This window comes from Callionymus lyra, chromosome 11 (genome assembly GCF_982586985.1).
Source record: "Callionymus lyra chromosome 11, fCalLyr1.hap1.1, whole genome shotgun sequence".
In the NCBI taxonomy this organism is placed as follows: Eukaryota; Metazoa; Chordata; class Actinopteri; order Syngnathiformes; family Callionymidae; genus Callionymus; species Callionymus lyra.
In genome coordinates this window covers 20,114,041-20,129,125 of record NC_141828.1, presented here as the reverse complement: position 1 = coordinate 20,129,125, position 15,085 = coordinate 20,114,041, and the positions used below count along the sequence as shown (strand labels likewise).

Genomic DNA, 15,085 nt, shown 5'->3' with positions numbered 1-15,085 from the left:
AGAGTAATGTGGACGAAGAGTCATGAAAGAATTACTGTTATGACGAGTTACATTTATTTATGTACTTTTGTGACCGAGCTCTGTGCAACAGCGATCTCCTCCAATATTTATGGTAGAGAATTATTGAATATTTTTAAATTACAGCGCTCTTTTAATTATATATATTTATATAACCATCTTTACTGCCACATTTTAAAATAAATGGACCTGATTACATTCATTTATAGTAAGCAAAGATTGAGAAAAGTCTGCATTTTACTAAAGATAATATGACTTAAAGTTCATGGTACTGATGTACACCTTGAACCACCTTGAGAGGGTAGAAACAACTCTTTAAAATTCTTATAATCTTCTGACAGAGATGCTAGGAATGTTATTTTTCACCCACTATCCAATAAGATGTTTAATTTTCTAAATAATTAATAACTTTAATGATCTGAAAGTGTTCTCTGCAGGGAGGTGTTTGTGTACTTCACCTCACGGCTCTGACAAGTCTAACAAAGATGAACGATAAACAATAAATAAGCACCTTCGTCTCTAATCTTATTCCAGGAAATCCTTGCCGCTTTGACGACAGCTATAATGACATTTACACCCGGCACGTCTGACAGGATTTGCCACAGGGATATTTTTTTTATTATTCTAGCAGAAACACATTGGCATGAAGTCGAGTGAAACATCCATGTATTGATGTCACCATCTGTGAGTGAAATAGTTGTATGGGTGAGTAGAATTAAAAGCGGTGGATACATAGGAAGAGAAGGAGCGAGCAGAGGAGGAGCAACACAAATCAAAAAAATGTAAACACGCCGAGACTGTTTAGACTCTCGGAATCACAGCTTGTATATACTGGCGTGGAAACGTTACACAGAGAGTCTCTGCAAGTCTCTGAAGTCACACCACAGCTTAATGCAATTAGCTCCCAAGCATTTGATATTTTTTTTATATCTGATAACAGTCGGCTCGAGTGCGAGGATTGTATTCCCACGACTCGTCTCGCAGTCTAATTGGAATGTTTGTTTTGATGGTTAGCACCCCTTTCGGAGCTCGCTAATGTGACAAGTTTCCAGCTCCCCGCTGAAACTATTGATGCAAAGTGTTAACGGGCATTAAGGTCGGTTTTTTTTACTTTATAAAGTGAAAAGTTTATCCAAGTACAGGTATTTGTGTGTGTGTGTGTTTTTTTGGGGGTGAGCTCAGAGTGCCCGTAGGACTCAGACGCCATGGCAACCCCACACAGCTGTTAAGCTACAGGCAAACCTTTGCAAGTTTTAAGAATCTTGTGCAAGATTTGCAAAATTACAATAAAAATAACAGCTTCCTTCCTCAAAAGGTCTTTTATAATAATAATAATAATAATACATTTTATTTAAAGGCGCCTTTCTTGGCAATGAATACATACATGAAACATTTAAAACACAACAATAAAATATGTATAAATAAAAAGTAGCTTATCTTACTGGTCATATTGTATACACCACTCAGTTGATTGATGATGTCTTAATAAGACAAGAAGTTGTTTCTGGACTAAATTATCAAATGATCTCAACCCTATTATATTGCATTTGTATGTACATTTTTGTCTTTTTTGACTTAAATTTGGAAGCTGTTCTATATAACTTGAGAAAGACTGAATTAAAAAATGTTCTAAATTATGCATTATTTACATATATATATAAATATATTTATATATATGCTGTATTATGGTAATGTCTACAATAAATAAAAGTGTTTTTTCTGATTCCAAATTGTGAACTGTCGCTCTAGGATGCAGGGATGCGCACAAGTGATCCACAGGTGAACTACCTGCTTCCTCAGCCTCAGCACTAAACCATGACCGACGGATGAATGACGCGAACCCTTGAACAAGGGAGAAGCGGATCGACACCTACTGTGGGCTCTTGGGGTAGAAGGGCAGCGTGACATGGCTGAGATCCTGGATGTCGAAGGCGGTGGGCTCGGCGGAGATCGCCTGCCTCTTGGTCCGCTGGTGCTCGTGGATCTCGTTCTGCTTGTGGACCTGCTGGGTCGCCGGCTTGATGACGGACCGGTACTTGTCCAGCTCGGTCTGCAGCCTCTGGATCAGCTCGTCCTTCTGGTCCAGCTCCAGCTCCAGCTCGTCTATGAGCGCGTCTCTCTGCCGGAGCTCCTCGATCTTCTCCTGCAGCGCGTACTGGAGGTCACGCAAGGTCCCCATTTTTTGAAACCCCAAGTTTGATCCGGATCTTCTCGCCTGTGCCGCGCGGATGGGGAACTTTCCCCGGGCATGAACCGCGTGAGACGCGCGGGATTCTCTCTCTCTCTCTCGCTCCTTGGGGGGGGATTCCTGGATGGCAGCAAAGGTATGCTACGGTAGATCCCGCGAAAGTGATTCCCTTTTTCCTTTTTCACAATCGAGCAAAGTTTCCTCTCCTCTCCTCTCCTCTCCTCTCCTCCCTCCTTCTCTCGCGTCTTGGTGCGTCAAGCGCGCGCGCGGCGAGGGGGGGCGCCTACAGGAATCTGCGCCACAGTGCAAGTCTTGTCGGTCCAAAAACCACGCTCGTGGACTCGTGGAAACGTCACGGGTAAACCGTGGAAACATGTCATCTCGCAGCCCCCCCCCCCCCCCCCGAGGGCAAAAGAACGCGCAGGATCTTTAATGGGACTTTGATGGAAACTTAATGGACCAACATGTTAAATTAGAATGTACATTTACACTTTAAAACTGGCTCAGCGTGTGAGTTAGATAAGGGAATGTTTTTTACGCTTTCATATAGAAGGGTCTTTCTACAAATATTGGAGATTCATACAGTTTTATTTGTACGTTTATATATGAAACTAACCTAAAGCACAACTCTTCCTCTCCAAGATGCCAAGATGTCCCTTATCATGATGATGTTTTTAAGTTATTACTTTATAAATTCCCCCCCGCTGAAAATCTCAACGAACGAGAGGTTCTCGGACTCCATTATGATGGCTTCACTCCTCCTCCAGCCAGTTGTAATCAAAACTTGCTTTGTTTATACAACGAGTCCCTTGTGGCAAACTTTGACTTTTGACCAATCACAGCAGAGTGGTAAACAAAATGTTACTAGCGTTTTTTCAGTGGGCGGGGCTTAAGCACATTTTCTAATGTAAGTAAGTAAGCAAGTAAGTAATTTTTATTTATATAACGCTTTTCCAGACCAGGGTCACAAAGCGCTTAAACAATCAAAACAATATTCAATAAAGTATATCCTTTAAAGGGCAAGAAAAAACTGAAAACAGGAGTTCCAGAAAATCAAGGAAAAGCCTGAACAAATAAAAACTTCTTAGATCCATCAAGTAGATCCATCAAGCGCATACTGATGAGTACAATAAAGGTCAATATCTATTAAGGAGACACTTAAATCCACACATTAGTTGACCATTAATTCTATGTTTTTTTAAATAAAATGTATCATTATTTAATACAGATGTATAACCATCCCACAATCTACATCCCACCTTTGTTATGCTTACACACTCTAGCTATTACAATGACACTGTTTCTTTACGAGACATAACAGTCAAACCCTCACAGGTGCCAATGTCTATTATAAAGACAAAAAAGCTTTATTGCCAGTCATGTAAGAACAAAAGAGGCTATTTTCGTGTAATAGCGAGACAAACACAGAGGCAGCCAATTACGGCGCCTATTGTTTAAAATAAATGAATGAATCATTTAAATATGAAATAATTTGCTCTATTAAAAATGACACCTTTTTCCACAATAACAACTTTAATATTATCAGGGATTCATGATTTAAATGGGAAAATATGTTTGTGAAGGTTGTACATGTCTGAAAATGAAAATGGGTCCAGATGGAAACATATGTTTTTATATAGACCGCATATGATTTAGACGGACGACAAAGCTCACAAAAAAAAGATATATAGGCCGGTGTAAAAAATGCGGTGAGGAGAAATGTGCAGTTTTATGCAAAATAGATATGGAGGGGTGAGAGGGAATAACAGCCCCTGATCAAACATGATTTAGAGATAACTTAAAAGAGAGAGATCCGGTTTGAGGAGAAGTGGATAGTGCGGGGTTGTTTTTTTTTAAAGATTGTCGCTCTACAACTGAGAGAACTTCAATGGCACTACATCCTCAGACCCGAGGGAAGAATTGAGTGTCCAGAGCACATGTTTTCATGTATACAAAGAGAGCTTTTAGTCCACTCATGCTGACAAGTGGCTCGCCCAGTTTCATCCAAATGTCATTGTCACTAAGTAATGTGCTCCTTGTGGTATAAACACATACCAGTTTTCCCCAATGATTCAACAGCAAAATGTAAATAATAGCCACAACTAAAAATAAAATACGGTCCATAACTTATTGTATTACTTTGTTTAAAGCAGCACTTTGTAACATGTTGACGTCGTTATTATCATTTTGAAAATATCCATTGTAATAATGGTTTAATATTGAACAGTCATGAATCAGTAGAAATATCGAACTTTTACTTTTGCGATTTATCTGGACGACCTGACAGGAGAGTCTGTGAGTGACAGGATTTTCAAACAAAGTACTTGAAAAAGATCATGCTGATACTAACTAGTAAAGTTGGTCATATTTAGTCATCATTCATATTGTCGAGTTATATACTGTAGCTTGAACTTATACTAACTCTCTTAACTAGCTATATATTTACAAAATAAAGATATGTAAAACAGCATTAACTGTGTGAAATTAATCATTTAATGTTGAATTAAATGTAATTTTAGTGCTTTATATGTCTTATATATATATACGTCTTAAATCTGCATCACAAAACAAAATCAATGTTTGAGCAGCCCTTGTTGAACACAGTGAATTATTTTAATCTGTCATTGTTATTCAAATTATGCATCACGACTCAGGATACTTTAAGCAGCTTTTGTATACCAATTAATGTGCCTGCAAAGATGATGCTCAAACTTTCTATTGTGCACCAGTGATGTGTACTTGTTGCCGGGAAACAAGCGCCAAGATTTTTAGATTGTACTCTTTCCTGCTTCATTTTGTTTCATCGCACAACCACTTGCATCAAAAAGACAGTTTGCAATTAGCAGGTGTTTTGTGTGTAAAGTTGGGATCAGTATCTGCGGTTAACCAAATCTTTGTTAAGCTACTTGGGGGTTTTTTTTCCACAGCGGATGACAACGACAGGCGTTTACTCAAGGTGCCAAAGGCTTTGCATTGTAATCTTGCAGACTGTCACACACCAGTAGCAGAAAATGTGAAGATCACGACGGTGCAGCTGATCCACATTCCCAATCTAAATTGTGTGTGTCGACTCGGAGCGCCACTGGTGTCCCTCCACATTATTCCAATGAGTCATCTAAGGCTCAGGGAACACTGCTAGGGTCTTGTGTGCCCCGGACAAATTCAGAAGAGGATAAACTGCCAAGGACAATCTGATAGGAAGGAGAGTTAGTCAGGCTAAAAACAGCAATTATATGCTGGGAGTGAGAACACTGGGCACGCAGGGAGGCCAAAAAAAGCACACAGCCAAGAGGAAGGGAGATGCATTTCTCTTTTTTTCATAATTTAAAAACATCTACCTCCCAGTATAAGCATGTAAATAACTGAAACAAGAGCAAGTTGGAGTCTAAACAAAGACCACAGCTGCCCTCTAGTGGTTGATTAAGGGACCATCTATGCAAGAGACGCTTAATGACATCATGCAAACCTGAGATTGATAGATTTTTAGACACCGGAAGCAAAAGCTGCTTTACATAAATATCACATAAATATCAGGTTCAGTGCAGAATGAAAATCAAACATTCCTAATCCAGGGTCTAGTTTTAAAAAGACTGTCTTTAAAAACGTGATCATTTTTATGTCATTATTTGTTTCGAAATAATGTGATTCATTTTATTTAATTTAATAAAGAAATTGGATATTATTTTATTCCTTTATTTTAGTAGAACATGTTAAGCCCACCTAATGGCGCATAGACAAGTAACAGAAGGTGTGAGTCATCCATTAACTGGATCATTATTTATTCATAGAGTACCAAAATGTATTTTTACTTCCGAATTTAAAATGCCATGTCAAACTTATTTTTGGCATTCCTCTATGAGGGTGTGTCTGACGTCTCATTTTATGTTTCTGGTTTTAATGTTTTCACCAATATGAACTTCCCAGTAGCCTTTTTTTATTGTTTGCTATAAAACAAAGTCATTATTTTATGAAGCATAAAAAACCAAGTAGATGTTCTATGGTAGTCTGGAAACTGTGATCTTGAAATCATAGCCTTAAAGTCTGTATAATCTTTTTTTTTAACCTGACATTTTGTCAATGAAACAGCTTGTTTACGCTTCAAAATCTGTCTTCAAAGGTATAATATTTCCTGTAAGTAAGAAATCTGTCATATACTTTTGAGTCATTACATCCTGACATCCATTGTACATGTTTGAATAATAAAATGAACAAATTAGAGGATATATTTCAAATTAAGAAACACTTTGTGGTACTATTCAAGTCCACCAATCAATATCTGCTTGATGACGAAACACAACACCATGTGGCAACTATAGTTACAAATTCCAAATGTCAATAAGATTGAGATTATATAAAACAACTCAAATTACATGACAAAAAATCCGTGTTAAAACAAGCAACAAAAAAGAATGCAATAATAGATACTATTCCAATCAAAATAAATGTTTTATCTCTATTTATCGTCATCTGACGGCCAATGATGTTGAATGAACTCATGGCCTCTTCGAACCCCGGAGCACAGCTCAGTAGAATATTTGCCAGCTCTGATCATCAAAAGGCTCTCGCTGTCCTTCAAAGCACCTCTGCGATTTAGATTTCACCTCTCTAACCATCCAGCTCAGCCCTTTTCCTATACAGATCAATAGAAACCGGATCCATTGCTCTATGGTGCGGTAATCCGATGAGTGGGGCGGGACACTGACTGGAGTCCTGACTCTAATGGTTGGGGGTCACAGTCTCGGACCCTGCTGTGGTCAGGTTGGCAGATGGCACGACACAAAGAGGAACTTGTAGCAAAGTTATTGGGCTTTTTTTAAAAGTCACGGTGTCGACAAAACAAAACCTTATTTGTATTTTAATTCGCTGTCTCTCAGGGCTCAGCGGTGTCTGAAGGTACACAGAACACCAATTAGCGAGTGCAAATGAAGCTCCATCCTGTCTCAAGATTATTAATGCAAATGAAGACGGGTAAATGTCTCGCCATTTTAATAAAGTTAACCCCACTGTCAGCACCATCTTAATGGGGAGAGCAGAATGTGTGTGTGTGTTTTCACCTCATATAAGCCCAATGTTTTTCAGTCTAGAAATGTTGCCTGACAAACATGTTGCTGCTCTTTGGACTCACAGAGAATAGGGAAGAGGAGCGGTATAATCCATCTTTTGTAATAAGGATGGAACTGCAGGGGCCTGAGGGATACAAATAATAGGATGTCGGCAAACACTTGCCCTTTACTGAAGGCATCAGTCGACAGAAGGAAGAGAAGTTGTGACGAAAACATTTGTGGACACCACTATTTAAATACCAAAAAATATCTGTGGTTATTCCTTCAGCTGACAAAGTTATTTCAGGTATTTCTTATCTTTTATTTGGCAAATATTGCCAAATATAATGAAAAGTACAACCATTTTTATCGATAAAATGTGCACTTGTAAATTTCAAAATTGCACTGCCTATTTTAATAAATGTTAAACAGTCCCAATTCTGAAGGTAATATTGCTTCAAGAGACAATAAATGTTCTAATAGTTTTCCTTAAATATTTATACTGCCTAAATGTTAAATCCTGCAACAACACTAAGGAGTTTTTCTCGAGCAGCGCCACCTAGTGATTCGCACTTTTAAATTTCTAAAACAAGTGTCAGCAGGATCATCATCCAGTCTCTCAACAACTTATAAACACTCATAAAACAATTGTTTGTTCTTACGTTTGTTGAAGGTTCGCTCAGGTGAAGGTGATTTCCTGTTTACAATTCTACACGCATGCGCACTGCACTTAATTGGTAACGTTACAACCAATCACAGCAGTCGCTTTTTAAAATTTTCAAAACTCTATTTTTGTAGGTCAAAGATTAATTTAAGACACTTAAATCACGACATTTGTCACTCTTTAAACAACAAATAACTCCTGAGGGATCAATAAAGTTCTACCTAATAGTTGGTATTGATAAAAAAGTTAGTTTAGTATGTAGACGAAAATTAAAAATAAACTGGGTGATCACACATATATTTCGAACAGTAATAGGAACTTTTGGCATTTAAGAATTATACTTTTGGATATTTTATTCCCCATTTTGTTCCGTGTTGTATTTAATTCTTAAATTGTATTAAGATTAAGATTATAAAAGACAACTCAATTACATGACAAAAAATCCTTGTTAAAACTAGCAACAAAAAAGATTCTTAATTCTTAAATTATACATTAATTACTTTTGTCAGGAAACTAAAAGTACAGACAGCTAAAAAAAAAAAAAAGTGGAAAATAAATAAAAGCTATTCTTTAGAAGTTCTTTTTCTCTAAATAAGTAAGATGAAAGCTATCACCAGAAGCTGGTGTCTAGGTGTTAAAACACTTTGAAGTGAGCAAGGAAAAAGGTGGTGAAAGAAGCATATGGCCAAAAAACACAGTGTTTTCTAATGGAGTATTAAATATCCTCAGACATGCACTTCGGGTCCTGAGCGTCCAGCTACTAAAAGCCAATAATGCATCGCACTTCCTCTCGCTGGACTCCTGTGGGAGCTTCCATGATGGATCTGATCAATTAGAAGCCCCTTTTTTCTTTTTTTTTCTTTCCTGAAGCTGCGTCATCGGCCCCTAAGAATGAAACTGCTGCTCCATTCATGAACAAACCGCCCTCGTTCAGAAAGACCCGAACATGTGGGCGACCAAAAAAAAAAAAAACCTCAGGTGTGACTCGGCACAGGAAGTTGTAAATCACAGCTGAGAAAACACACGAGGATGTGTCAAAAATAAGTCATCTTACCAGTCAGACTTGGCATATTTCCGAAAAGCCTGTCTTGACAGGTCCTGGTGCGTCTGGGGTTCGGCTGAGATCCCCTGCGCCCGCCGGGTTCTGGGTCCGAGAAGTTGCGCGCTGGGCAGAACCGACTGACATTTGTGGAGTTTTCTCTTCAGCTCGTGGATCTCGTCCTCCCGGTCCGCCAGCCGCCTCTCCAGGTCCCGGATCCGCTCCTCTTTGAGCAGCAGGATCTTGGCAAAGTCGTCCTCCAGGTCGCTCATGTTTGGGAGAAAAAAAACAAAATCCGAAACTTTACACGAAAAAAAAAGAGGAGACGATCCGAGGTTTTGGATCCACGAGATTCCTTGTCTTTTTTGGGGGGGGGGCGAGCGTCGTTCAGCGACGAGGAGCGCACGATGGATGGAGGGATCCAGATCCAGAGTCCGCCGAGCCTCCCGGGAGCCGCTGAGGAGCTTTCATTGAGAAACCAATGACAGCAGCTCTTCCTTCAAACTGGCCACGAAACTCACGCACTTTCCACCGCCTCTCTCGCGCGCGCCAGCTGTCCACTGTGTGTCTGTCTGTAGGAGCCACTCATAGACCAGTCCCAGGAAGTGACCCCGGTGACGACTGGTGTCGGAGATCGACTTTTTTTATATATATATATATATGTGGTCCGAGGACGTGAAGCGTGAAGTGATTTCTATATGTGCCAGCAGACCCGAGCCCCGTATATGCTTGTTTGCTTCAGGCTCCTTCAGCTCCATTTATTCATCATCACGACAGATCTGAAACATACAGAGAGTAAAAAGTAGTTGTGAACACAGTTTCACCCTATTTTAACATTTAAAATATCTTATCATTATAATCAAAAATATGTTATAATTATTTATTATTCTTCAGATGCACAATGACAGCACATTCCTCCGCCAAGGGGGCTCATTTCCCATGACCTTATGAAAACGTAACAACGTTAAGAAAAATACATTTTGTAACGCAGAAGTTATATTAGTGATTCTTTTTTTTCCAGACACTTTAAAGTGGGACCAGAAGCCATAAAAGTGAACACAACACACAATCGATTCCTATTTTTCTTGTTCCATATAAACATGTGATGAAAGATAAATTCATATTTTTACATATAAATTAGTTATTTTGCTGACAGATAGATGGATAAACATGACACCTCGTTTATTTTTTCATAATCAATCATCATTAATATTTGAAATTCCTATAAAATATATTGTATGATATTTAAGTAAAAACCCAACTCTCCTGACTCACTCACATGTTGCAAATGTAAGTAAGTAAGTAAGTAAGTAAGTAAGTAAGTAATCTTTATTTATAGAGTGCTTTTCCAGACCAGGGTCACAAAGCCCTTAAACAATCAAAGCAATATTCAATAAAGTATATACTTTAAAGTTGAAGTCTTCTCTCCAAGATGCAGTAAGTCCCTCATCATGACCATGTTTTGAACTTATTACTTTATAAAGTTCACCCCTGTTTGAAATCTGGGCGAATGAGAGGTTATTAGAGCGAGTCGATTATGACATAATAATGGCTTCACTCTTCCTCCAGCCAGCTGTAATCATGTCCTACTTTTTTATACAACCAGTCCCTTGGAGGTGGAGGCTTCAAGGATTGATGACGCATGGTGACAAACCTCGATACTTGACCAATCACAGCAGAGCGGGCGTGGTAATGATAAACAAGAAAAATGTTTTGAATATTTCAAATATAAAATTTCTATGTTGTATTATTTTTTTTTTTTAATTATTACATTACATTATATATATATAACATATTACATTTTTTACATTTCCTGTGTTGTGTTATTTTAATGATGTAAAGATAGATAAACATGATGACTTTTTGTCTTTAGTTATCAATAAATGACATCACACACTGCGGGAGTGACAGTGGGTAAACTGTACATACTAGTCCTTTTGAATTGATGATCTTAGTGATGTTGAAGTTGTTAATTATGCTATTGTTTTGTTGTTAGCGATATTTTTCCTTGTTGTTGTTTATGTTTCTGTCCATGTTTTTCGTTATGTTCTGTTAATAATACTGTCGGTTTTGGTTCTGATATTATTTATGTTGTTGTTGATGTTGTTAGTATTATTGTTTTTTAAATTGTATTTGCCATTTTAATTTATCTTCCTGGGCTATTAGAGGACTTCTAATATAACTTTTATTTACAATTTTAAAGTTAAAACCTCATTACAACACAGAACAAAAATGTGGAATACAATAACTAAAAATATTTTTTAATTGTAAAATGTGTGTAAAATATCTTTCGGGATCTATATTGATCACTCAGTTTACAATTTATTGATGAACCCTTTATCAATACCAACTATTACTAGTATCAATAACTTAGTTGTTGGATGGGGTTTAAAGGGGAACTAGTGTTGATTTAAGTGTGTCTTAAATTTATTTTGGACTCTATTGTATCATCAGTATGTGTCTGTTTGTACAAAACTCTCTTTTCATTGAAATATTTACATTAGAAAATGTGCTTAAGCCCCGCCCACTGAAAACACTTTGTTTTTCTGGAGATTAAATCTGGTTTACCATACACACACAAACTCTGCTGTGATTGTCACTGTGCATCATCAATCCTGAAAGTCTCCACCTCCAAGGTAGTCGTTGTATAAACAAAGCGGGGCTTAATTACAGCTGGCTGGCGGAGGATTGAAGCTATTGTTACATCATAATGGACTCCGCTCTTGTAACCTCTAGTTTGCCCAGATTTCAAGGGAGAGCTTCATAAAGTACTTCAAACTCAAAACATGGTCAATATATTTCTCTTTTGACTTAAAAATAAACCAAAACGGCAACAGTTGGTTCATGTTTCCTGCCTGCTGAAAGCGCGTCTGCGCGAGGAATAGAAAGACGAGTATAAACGACACGTCAGCCCTCGACTCCGCTTCTCACTTTCATCTTCAACGGAGAGGTAATGGATCATCGTTTCTCAGGCATTTCAATTAATCTCCGAAAACCAGCTCCAACGTTTCATTCTCCTGACTTTCAATCTGTTTCAAGTCCATGAATTCATTGAGGGGGAAAAAGGAAGCTTGTGTGTAAGCGCCAGGGGACGTTTCATTATTCCGAGTTAAAAATAGGGTGAGAGATGTTCCATCTGCTGGCGTAGTTCAACAAACCTCACCTTCTTTTTCTATCGCTTCTCATTCCTCCGCCCATCTTTTAGCAGTTGCTAGAAGGTCATAAGGGTGTATTTACAGTTTGATTACATTTATTTTTTAAGAGCCAAACAAATGTGCTGTGGTTTTATCTGGTGTTAAACAAGAGATGATCTTAGGAAAACATGCTGCAGAAGAAAGAAAACAAGTTGACGTCCGCAGCCATTGTAGAAAAAAAAAAAGAGTGATTAATTATGTATACAGCGGATTGTATGGCGGTAATGACAGTGTTGAATTAAGTGTCACCTTCACTGACCCTTCATCTCAGAAGGATCTATTTCAAGAACATGTCCTTCAAATGCGGAGAAAACATCATCCATTTTCATCAAGAAAACCCCCTTGATCCGGTCGTAGGAGCGCCAAGGACAACACTTGAAGTTTGTTTACCCTCGCGTTACGTCAGCGGCGCCATGACGTCATCCCAGCTTGACATGACCTCCGCGCCGCCGTCATGTTAACAGAGTGTGAAAAGATGCGCTGCTGGTTCAGACCTGGGTTAGTCACGGTTCAGCTCCCGTGGAGTTCACGCTGAAACTGTGCACGAATCGTACGTGACAATGATGATGATGGTTGCAGAACGAAGAAGTAGCATTTTTTAATTTAAGAGACGCTTCCTGTTGCTGGTTCAACTGAGTTTCAATTTCATTGCTGTCAAAGATTAAATTAAGTGTAGAGTGGAAGCATTCTTTACTGTATTACTTTAAATCTCCTGCACAGCAACTGAATAATTGTGTGAATGCTGAAGGCAAAGAGACACTTTTGCTCTTATGACCTAAATGTTGTACCGCATCTCCTGCTACAAATTTGATCCGAATTTAACTAATTAAACTTTTATCAATTCGGCACATTTTTATCAATGTTCTAGCTTTCTTTTATCTCTTCAACTGTTTCTTCTATTCCTCTTTTTCTTCCCTTTTTTCCCCATTCATTTGAATGGGAAAACTCTTCAACTCATGTTTCAACTCCTTCCACTTTGACCTTCATGTACATTCATCTAATCACACCTAGAAACTTCATTCAACATTTGTCTACTTACTACTAATACTACTACTACTACTACTACTACTACTTGTACTAAGAATTCCCCTTCTACTACTAATTTTACTACTAATTCTACTACTAATTCTACTACTGAGTTTACTAATTCTACTTCTACTACTAATTCTACTTCTACTACTAATTCTACTTCAAATACTGATTCTACATCTACTATTAATTCTTCTTCTACTGTTAATTTTACTACTACTTCAACTACTAATTCTACTACTAATTCTACTACTGCTATTACTAATTCTACTTCTACTACTAATTCTATTTCAAATACTGATTCTACTTCTACTACTAATTCTACTTTAAATACTGATTCTACTTCTACTACTACTTCTACTACTACTTCTTCTATTTCTACTACTAATTATACTACTGCTTTTAATACTTATGAATGAATGAATGTTGTTTATTCATTCATTCATTCATTCATAATTAGTAAAAGCAGAAGAATAATTACTACTTCTTCTATTTCTACTACTAAATATACTAATTATTTTACTACTTATACTTGTACTATTAATTATACTACTAGTGTTACTACTTATAAATCTACTTTTACTACTAAATGTACTACTAATACTTTTACAACTAATTGTAGTTCCACTCCAGCTAATACTACTTCTTCTACTCCCACTTCTACTTCTACTACAAATTCTACTGTATATTCTACTTCTACAACAAATTCTACTACTTTTTTCTTCTTCTTCTTCTCGTTCCTCTTTTTCTTCTTCTCCTTTGTATTCTTTTATTTCTTCGCATCCTTTTTCAGTTTATTTCAACGTCTTCACATCAGTCTTTTTCCTTCATGCATCATTTCAACTGTTTCCACACATTTTTTATTTGAATACTAATTCAATACTTTCAAGCATTTCAGTTTACAGATTCAGCATTCACACTGTATTTTCTTCTGAAAATGCAAGTCTTCTAGTTAAGTATATCATCCTTCAATGACTTAAACCGACCTATTGGATAAATTAGTCTTCATTCTCTAAATAATTATCTGACTCTTTTAATCTTCCAGATTACTAGAGGTAGATTACTACATCCATCGGCCACCATTTTGATTCTCCCGTATCTTTAGACGAACCAGCAAGTCGCCCCCCTTTTTTGATGCGACTTGAAGACTTGAAAGTCGTTTTGTTATCAGAAAAGTGTTTCCAATTATCAGCTGCTCTTATGACCCAGGGCAACTCAGAACACGTATCAAAATAGTGACACCTTCTAGTGCAAGGATGGTAATTGAATAAACTCAAGGGCCACATTATATACCGTGACTTTGTGAGGGGCCAGTCCATTCAAATAAAATGATGGGAAAAATACTTCTAAAAAGTAAAGAGAAAAAAAGAGAATTAAAAAACTGAAAGTAAACCTAAGCTTGCCAATAAGATATTTAAAAAAGATATATTATAAAAATGAGAAATTATGAGATGATTAGAAAAATGTTTTTTAATACGATTTTAAATATGATCTCAACATTTAAAAAGTCAAGGAGTTTTCACAAAAAGACCAATAAGAATTCCCAAGAAAATAACTTCATAAGGTTATTTTTCAAATTTATATAATAATAAAATATATATATATATATATATATATATATATATATATATATATCATATGTATATATATATATATATATATATATATATATATCATATGTGGGTACTCTGGTTTCCTCCCACAGTCCAAAAACGTGGGTAAATGGTGCATAGGTTTGAGTGTGTGTGTGAATGATTGTCTTTGTTTGTCCTGTGAAAGACTGCCGTCCCCCGAGGTAGCTGGGATAGGCTACCCATAAGGGAGTAAGCAGTAGAAAATGAATGAATGAACTGCACTTTGCGCATGTCTGTGTGTAACTGATATAGAACTACGCTCGTATTCCTCTTTAAG

The 15,085-nt window shown here is 37.3% G+C and overlaps 1 protein-coding gene across 2 annotated transcripts in view; it reads right to left on the bottom strand.

The window, feature by feature from the left end:
- LOC148069569 (cGMP-dependent protein kinase 1) overlaps window positions 1-9,245 on the bottom strand; it is a 121,656-nt gene extending 112,411 nt beyond the window's left edge. The window contains exon 1 of one of the 2 annotated variants that reach the window (XM_087803112.1): window positions 8,967-9,245. In XM_087803112.1, the coding sequence (XP_087659238.1) occupies window positions 8,967-9,223 (257 nt within the window). In that variant the 5' untranslated portion in view covers window positions 9,224-9,245. Of the gene's footprint in view, window positions 1-1,892; window positions 2,223-8,966 lie in introns of those variants that run through there. The other variant, XM_087803109.1, reaches the window with a different exon arrangement.
- Window positions 9,246-15,085: the final 5,840 nt, after the last annotated feature.